At 42.1% G+C, this 8481-nt stretch overlaps 1 protein-coding gene across 4 annotated transcripts in view; it reads right to left on the bottom strand.

The window, feature by feature from the left end:
* The window catches only part of VMP1 (vacuole membrane protein 1), a 65058-nt gene that overhangs the window by 9555 nt on the left and 47022 nt on the right, over nt 1–8481 (bottom strand). For all 4 annotated transcript variants that reach the window (XM_057378820.1, XM_057378821.1, XM_057378822.1 and 1 more), the window contains 2 exons: nt 7427–7543; nt 5467–5528 (listed from right to left, as the gene is read on the bottom strand). In XM_057378820.1, the coding sequence (XP_057234803.1) occupies nt 5467–5528; nt 7427–7543 (179 nt within the window). The remainder of the gene's footprint in view (nt 1–5466; nt 5529–7426; nt 7544–8481) is intronic.

The following is an 8481-nucleotide window of genomic DNA, read 5'->3' as shown; positions in this document are numbered from 1 at the left end:
CCCCAGCTCCCATCACCATCTCAGCACAGCTCTGGAGCTGTTTCTGTGCCCAGAACATAAATCTGGTTTAAAGTCAGGATCAGCAGGAAGGTTTGGGGTTCAAGGCTCCTGGGCAGGTTGGTTTGAAGGAAGGAAGGGGAACCTGGTGAAGGTGACAGAGCTCAGACAGGCCCAGGGTGGACGTGGCCTCCACCTGAGCCACGCTCCAGTGCCCCACAGGCTCCAGGGCTCTTTTCCTCCTTGGGACATTCTGTTATGTTCAATGGATGTTTCAAAATTAGGAACTGCAACATCTCTGACCTGCCTGTACTCAGCCCTGCTCGCTGCTGCTCTTCAGAACAAACCTTCTGCTTCCTTTTCAAATATTCTTTTTTTAAAAAATCAATTTAGGAAAAAACCTTTGCTTATTCAGAGTTAAATCCTTCAAGCCTTTTGCAAATAAACYCTTCTAATTCTGTCGTGATCCACGGGAAGGCTTTCAACACCAGAGCTGCTCAGGTTTCAGCCCCTTTCGGGGCACTAAAGCCATTTTTGTGTGCACACATCACATCCCCCAGGTTTCTGCTGCTGAGTTTTGAGCCAACAAGTGCCAGGGGTGTTGGTTTAACCTTCCCAAATTCCTCTCAGGAGGTTGGCAAGGCGCTGCCCAGCTCTTTCTACCCCAGCACAAGATTTCTGGTGCAGCCCTTTATCACCCCTCCCCTGGTGTTCTACAAAAATCACCTAAACCTGAGTTGTAAATGATTTTTGACTACAAACCCCCACGGATCTCTGAGCAAACTTTCCAGTGACATCAGYACCCGTGATCTCATTTGTGCTGTTTTGGTGAAAGGAACACCACGCTCCCTTTACCAGCATCAACTGAGATTAACTGGGAAGGGAAGAATTATGGCACAAGGAATAGCAGCAAACTGGTTTGTCCAGGCAGCGTTTCCTGGCATCAAAAATCTGCTTTTTTTTTTTTTTTTTCAGCTGTGCAGTCACTCACAGAGCTGGGAATTAAAAATCTGCTTTTCTTTCAGCTGTGCAGAGCTGGGAAAGGTGAGAACTGCTGCACAAAAAGCCCTGGGTTCAGGACACTTCAGAAGTTCTGCTGGTTTTGGGTGCATTTCCAGAGTTTCTTGGATTCTCAGAGGTCATACCCACAGAACGTGGCACTGAGGGACTTAAACATCAAAGCAGCCAAATTCCACTGGCTTGTTTGAACTTCCAATTAATTTATTCATTTATTAATTAACTGAATAGGTGAGTCTTAAAAGAGCTGTGGCTGCCTTATTCCTGGAAGTGCCCAAGTGTTGGATGGGGCTGGGAGCAGCATGGGACAGGGGGAGGTGTTCCAGGGGTGGGATGGGAATTTTAGGATCCCTTTAGGATCCCTTCCAACCCAAACCTTTCAGGGATTCTGATTTCCTACAGGCAGCAATTCCCTGTCTTTGTAGGATTCACCCTGGAGCAGCACCTTTTGGAGGAACAGCCCCAAACACTGCAGCTCATCGTTAAAAACATCCATTAACCGGGTGGGATTTCTCCCTAAAAAAATGCAGATTTTATTTTTTTTTTTCTGAACATTTACCACCAGAATGGATGGCAGCAGTCCTGTGGACGCTGTGTGCTTTGGGAGCTCATTCAGTGGTTTTCTGGGAATTCTCAATCCACTTTTCAAAGTGCTCCTTCCCAGAAAACATCACCCTGACCACTGGGACTTCACCAACAGCTGTAGGTACAGAACAGGAACGGAAACACTGAGAGCCAAAAAAACCCTACAAATAATTCAATATTTGAATGGGGCAGGGTTTGGCCTAAAATCAGCATTAAAACCTTTCTTCCCAACAAGCTTTGCTGCTACCACTCACCCTCTGTCCTGTTTTTGTTCTCCAGCTACCAGCAAAAAATTCTAAAAAAAAATTGGAATTCTCTGTAAACAGCTTCTTAATTTCCTGGCACATTTTCTTTTCCTTTTCCTTTTTTTATTTAATTAATATAAAATGTATTTTATGATCTGTCTGTAATGGAGTCCTAGACAAAACTATAAAATCAAATTAAATGATATTAAAGCAGCCTGGTTATGGCAGGCTCAGTGTGGGACCAGYAGCATCCAGTGACAATAAAGAGCAAACTCTGCACAGGTTTGCATTTTGACTAAAAATCCCATAATAGTCAAAAAAATTCTCCTTGGCTTMTAAAATCAGATATTGTCAGACTTTTATCTCACAAGTCAATCTTCTGTCTAGATATCCTATTTATCCTGGATATCAACACGTTCATTATTTTCAGGTATTGTGCTCAGATATTTCCTATTGTGTAAGAGCAAAAACCCAGACAAAGAAAATCCAAAGCCATTGTGGTGGATAGAATTTGATTAAAATGAATTTACTGCCCATGAAACACAACTGAGTTTTAATTCAATAATAGGGCTTTTAGGGTATTGTTTAACGTGTTTGAGGCTCCACTTGAACAAAAATTGATGAGGTAATGCTGGAGACAKCTTGAGAAAAGTCAAGGATACCGGGACATTCCAAAAATCTCACTGTCTCCCAGGAACATTTTTTAACTCTGACATCAACCCTCCCATAAAACCCCAACCCAGCATTCGAAGTAATTCAATGCAAAATTATCTCCAAGATGGATGAAGTAGGAAAAATCTACTGGTTTTGGCTCGAAGAATGCACAGGAGAGTAAATCCTTGGAAATGTACCTGAGCTGGTGGCAGATCAAATGGTCTGGGGTGATTGATGCTGAGAAAAACTCAGGATTGTTAAAAGAAACCACATTTCTCTCTCTCCCTCCCTTTTTTAAAATAATGACTGAAGCAAGRAATGGATTTTGAGTTTTGGTAGAAAGCAGATGCTCGAGTAGAAGATCAGGAATGATAAACCAGGATTTGTTTCATCAGGGAAATGTCTACAAAGTTCTCCTCTCAYTCCTTCTCTTTGTGTTCTCTTCTCATCACTGCTTGGAGTTCTGTTTTTAAAGGATTTTTTTTCCAGACATTCCTCCCCTGAAACTGTTCCTAAGGAGTGTGGCTTTTTTGGATTTTATGTGAAAACAGTTATTACACTTTRGGAAGCAAAATGTCCATTTGTCCCAGAGAACAAACCTTGGAAAAGCAGGGACACCTTTGAATTTATTTTATGGATTTATATCAGGTTGGATTCATTTTCATTTTTAAAAAACCCAACCCTCTGAACAATAAAATGGAAATTTTTGATGCAATCCATAGAATTTGATGCAGTTGCCTAATTGGAATTTATTAAATTGCATCCTTTGTTTGCACCCCAGCACTTTAAGAAACTCCTGCATGGTTTGATTAATTTATTTGCTGGATTAYCTGACAGGGAAGGAGAACACCAACRATGGGTTTTAAAATGACACAAAATTTCATGATTGAACAGTTAAAATGTGAGGGAAATAAATCCAACACTGCACCATAGTGTCCCACCTCCATTCAATGTGTAAATGTGGTTTTTTTGTCTATTTTTCCCCCTAATTGTTGCCAGCTGAGGTTTTGCACAGTTTTCTTGTCTTAAATGGAGATTTTAACTTCAAAAATAAAATAGTCATCAATTGCTGATGTTCAGCCAAAAAAAGAAAAGAAACTCTCTCAAAATCAGGACACTTCACCCATGAAAACTCATTTCTACCAAATTTTACAGAATGAGGATGAAACTCTACAGACCAAATTTCTCATTCTGATSTTTTATGAGAGATTTCATGTTGTAAATGTGTAAGGTAATTCCAGTTAAGGAAGATGTTTATTTTCATCCTGGAACACTGCAGAAAATCTCAGGTTTTTAATATGGAATCATAGAATATTATGGGTTTTTTTTCCTATAAATACAATTTTCAATCAACTTTTTCATTTTTTGCCATAGGATCACACTTCAGTGCAGAAAACCCAGGGCAAAGAGCCCCTTTGCAGCTACAAATGCAGGGATCTGGGAGTGGAAGAGCTGGGTGCTGCTTTGGAGTGAATGTTTTTAATATGGAATCATAGAATTTTATGATTTTTTTTTCTATAAATATAATTTTCTATCCACTTTCTAAGTTTTTGCCATAGGATCACACTTCACCACTGCAGAAAACCCAGGACAAAGAGTCCCTCTGCAGCTACAAATGCAGGGATCTGGGAGTGGAAGATGCTGCTTTGGGGTGAAGCTTCAATCAGGTTTTTAATATGGAATCATAGAATTTTATGATTTTTTTTTTTTCTATAAATACAATTTTCTATCCACTTTCTAATTTTTTTGCCATAGGATCACACTTCACCACTGCAGAAAACCCAGGAGAAAGAGCCCCTTTGCAGCAACAAATGAAGGGATCTGTGAGGGGAAGAGCTGGGTGCTGCTTTGGGGTGAAGGTTTTTAATATGGAATCATAGAATTTTATGAATTTTTTTCTGTAAGTACAACTTTCTCGTTTTCTGCAATAGGATCACACTTCACCACTGCAGAAAACCCATGGTAAAGAGCCCCTTTGCAGCTACAAATACAGGGATCTGTGAGTGGAAGATGCTGCTTTCAGTCAGGTTTTTAATATGGAATCATAGAATTTTATGGGGTTTTTTTTCTATAAATACAACTTTCTAATTTTTTGCCATGGAATCACACTCCACTGCAGAAAAAGCAGGGTAAAGAGTCCCTTTGCAGCTACAAATGCAGGGATCTGTGAGGAGAAGATGCTGCTTTGGGGTGAAGCTTCAGTCAGGTTTTTAAAATGGAATCATAGAATTTTAAGAATTTTTTTTTTTTTTAAATTTCTCAATTTTTGCCATAGGATCACACTTCACCACTGCAGAAAACCCAGGGTAAAGAGCCCCTTTGCAGCTACAAATGCAGGGATCTGTGAAGGGAAGAGCTGGATCCTGCTTTGGGGTGAAGATTTTTAATATGGAATCATAGAATTTTATGACTTTTTTTTCTATAAATACAATTTTCAATCAGCTTTCTCAATTTTTGACATTGGATCACACTTCACCACTGCAGAAAACCCAKGRYAAAGAGCCCCTTTGCAGCTACAAATGCAGGGATCTGTSAGTGGAAGATGCTGCTTTCAGTCAGGTTTTTAATATGGAACCATAGAATTTTATGATTTTTTTTTCTATAAATACAATTTTCACTCAACTTTCTCACTTTTTTTGCCATAGGATCACACTTCACCAATGCACAAAACCCAGGACAAAGAACCCCTYTGCAGCTACAAATGCAGGGATCTGTGAGTGGAAGAGCTGGGTGCTGCTTTGGGTGAAGGTTCAGTGCTGATCCCACAACCCTGAGCCTCAGGGCCATCAAACTTCTCCAAGGACTCGTGGAAAGAGCTGAAAGTGAGACCTAAACTCAGCRTGGGGCAAAGCCTGGAACTGAGCCYATCTGAGCTGCCTGCTGCAGTCCATTCCCACTTTAATGAGTGACAGTATAAATTAATTAATTACTAATTATGAATTAATTCCTGTGCTGGGCAGTGACTCACCCGATGAGGGCCACCATCTGCTCCACGATGTGTTTGCTGAAGGTGATAATCACGAAGAGTTTCTGTAGGAAGGGAAAGAGCAGTTACAGAAAGCCCTGAAGAAGCACAACTGGGGTCATTTTGTGTTCCCCTACAGCTTTCCCTCCTCTCCTTTTTATTTTTCACCTGGAAAAGAGGCAGGAGAGRGGAAAGCTGCTGGTTTGATGACTCTGTTTTTATTTGTATTTCTTGCAGTTTTTGCAGCCCGTTGCTGCCCGTTCTCACCCTCCCCAAAGTCGCATTTTCAGAAGCTCAAGGTCACTTTACTCAGCAATGTTTGCATGGAAAAACAGCCAGAAAAACTCACAGCCCCTCATTTGGGCTTCCAGATCACAGAAAGGGGTTTAGTGCCCTGATTCAGACTGAAAAAACTCGGTGAAGAACAAAGGAAGAGCCTTTGGGCACATGTGAGACTGACAGACTCATTTCAATAAAAATCTTCTGTAGCACATTTTATTTTGCAGAAAATCGGAATGCCCGTGATTTTACCASTGCTAAAACCAGTCAAAATGTTGAYTGAAAGCCTCTGCAGGTTTGTCCARCAGAGTGAGTGATAGATGAGGGCACGTTCAGCTCCCCAGCCCGATTTAAGCCCGGCCTAAGCAGAGCAGCCCCGTGGTCCGGAGGAAGGGATGGCCACTGCAGCAGTCACTCACTTCCTGTCTGCAGAACATCTCATCAAGAGCCTTTTCCATGACTCTCACATTTCCTAAATTCCAAATCCAGCCAGATCACTCCAAAAAATCAAGGCTATTGCACAAGGGTGTGCTCGAAAAGGAGAATTCGAAAAGCTGAGCCTATTACAAAATCAGATGATTTACCAACTGTACAAGACACWGGGAAATGTTTTTTTTCACTTCCATGGGATCTGAGGGTGGATCACTATAAATTACACAGCAAACACTGTGGTAGCTGAACAAGGCAATTAAAATAATAAAAGGAATATTGATCRAATATTTCACTTTTCTGTGCTGCCAGAACACATTTTAACAGCACAGATTTAAAAGCAGGAAAAAATTCAGATGATAGCAAAGTAAATTTGGAGAAAAAGCTGTTCTGTCCCAGTAAATGGAAGAATTTCCTCATCTATTTATTGTTTTCTGTTTAAGCACTGGGCAAAATAAAACAACAAATAAAATAAAACAAAAACGATGYGAAGAAAAAAGCTGAAGATTGAAATCTTGTGTTTAGGGCCAAATAAAGATTTGAAAGCAGCTTGATGAGGCTGTTGAGGTTATTTTACACTAAAAGCTTCTGCTGTTTTGATGGAGTCACAGCAGAGATTTCCAAACAACAGAGGCACTGGCAGTGTAAAAATCCAAACTCAGCTGAAATCATCCCAAACAGAGCGACGTAGTTCGTGCTGCAGCCCTGACCACACCAGAAAAACCCCCAGGGAATCCAAACTTCATCTCCCCTCGGACCCACGGTGACGCATTTCCAAGCAAAACCCAAGGTTTTGTGAAAACAACTGGAGGTTCTGCTTGTCAAACTCAGCACATGTGGAACAGCCCCGAATGAGTAAAAAAAAAMAACTCAGGTCCACCAAACCCAGGCCCTTTCAAAATGACCCCAAAAATTGCTRCCCTGGCCCCAAAACTGCTGGGCTGAATGGGGCTCAGTGGGGTTTTCTCAGCCGAGCTAAAAAGGGCATTTCAAAGTGCAAATGAGGGTTTGTTACCAAAAAGGGGAGCTCATTGTGAGTGGGAGCCCCAGGTAAATACCTTGGCTAACCACCAATTTCCTGAGCGGGGCAGCAGCTATAAATTACTGCCTGCCTCAGYGGGGCAGCCCAGCAGCTCCTGGATTGTAAATCCCTCACACCAAATTCATTTCCATGACTTCGGGAGACTCCAGGATTCATTCCCAAGTAACCCAGAGGAACAGGAAGGGAAGAATCAAAGGGAGGGGCAGTACTTGCCTGGATGTGCATTTTAATCACGGCTTTKCCAATCAAGGTGGCGCCGAAGAAAGTCCAGAAGGGAACCAGGAAGTGGCCACAGGTGATCCCAGCCAGGTCAAACAGGGGGTTTGGGATCTGTGGAGAGCAAGGCAGACAGGTCAGGAATTGTAACACACATTRGGATGGACAGAACGCGGCAGGAATTTGGGATTTTGAGAAATGAATGTTTTCCACTTGTCCCGACCCGATCCAGAACTCTCGTGTCATAATAATCACAAAAATGTTGATGTCGCACCACATAACTTAAATCTCTGGGATTCAGCTAGACAACGTCCCAGACARTTCCATTCTCATGGTCCCTCCTTACCCCCGATCCTGAAAAAAGCCAGKGAAAAGTTTTCCATGTGCAATGCACAGAAAACCACAGCAAAGCCATTTTGAGTGATTTATCAAATTTTCTCACTGACAAGCACATCACTCTTGGAAGCCAGTGTTCYAACTGATCCCCAGTGACTTCCAGCTGAGAAACTACATTAAAAACTGGCATTTATAGTCATATGTATCTAGTTTAAAAGCACTGATTAGATTTTATTAGGCATATGCATTTCATTTAAAATTAAAAGAATTCTTTATTATTATTAATTCTTGGCCTGACTTTTGGTATTGTGATACTATCTGTAAAATATTTTGGACCCGAAACCAAGCAAGGATCTGAATTCTCAACCTTTCCTTCTCAGCCTGCAGCACAGGGGCAGTAGTGTCAGGTCAGTCTCAGGAGCAGTGTGGTGACAAACTGCAGCACTGGGAGAGTTTAAGGACAGAAATAAAGAAATGGAGAGCATAGGTTGGGAAAGAATAAAAGCCACTCTGCCCCCAAGGCTGCAGTCTGTGAGGAAAGGCTGTGCCGGGCTGCTGGAGAGCAGCAATTCAGATTTATGAGCAGCCACGGCAGCACCTGCAGAGGAAGAAATGTGACCCGGGCTCTAATCATGGCCTGGAACCGTCCCTGAGCAGCTCCACCTCGGCTGCAGCAGCTCCCTCCCCTCCCTCCCTGCCTGGGCCACTGCCCTGGG

The sequence above is a fragment of the Malurus melanocephalus genome, unplaced genomic scaffold (genome assembly GCF_030028575.1).
Source record: "Malurus melanocephalus ecotype Western Australia unplaced genomic scaffold, MMel_1.1 scaffold_376, whole genome shotgun sequence".
Lineage (NCBI taxonomy): Eukaryota > Metazoa > Chordata > Aves > Passeriformes > Maluridae > Malurus > Malurus melanocephalus.
This window is presented reverse-complemented; position numbering and strand designations above follow the sequence as displayed.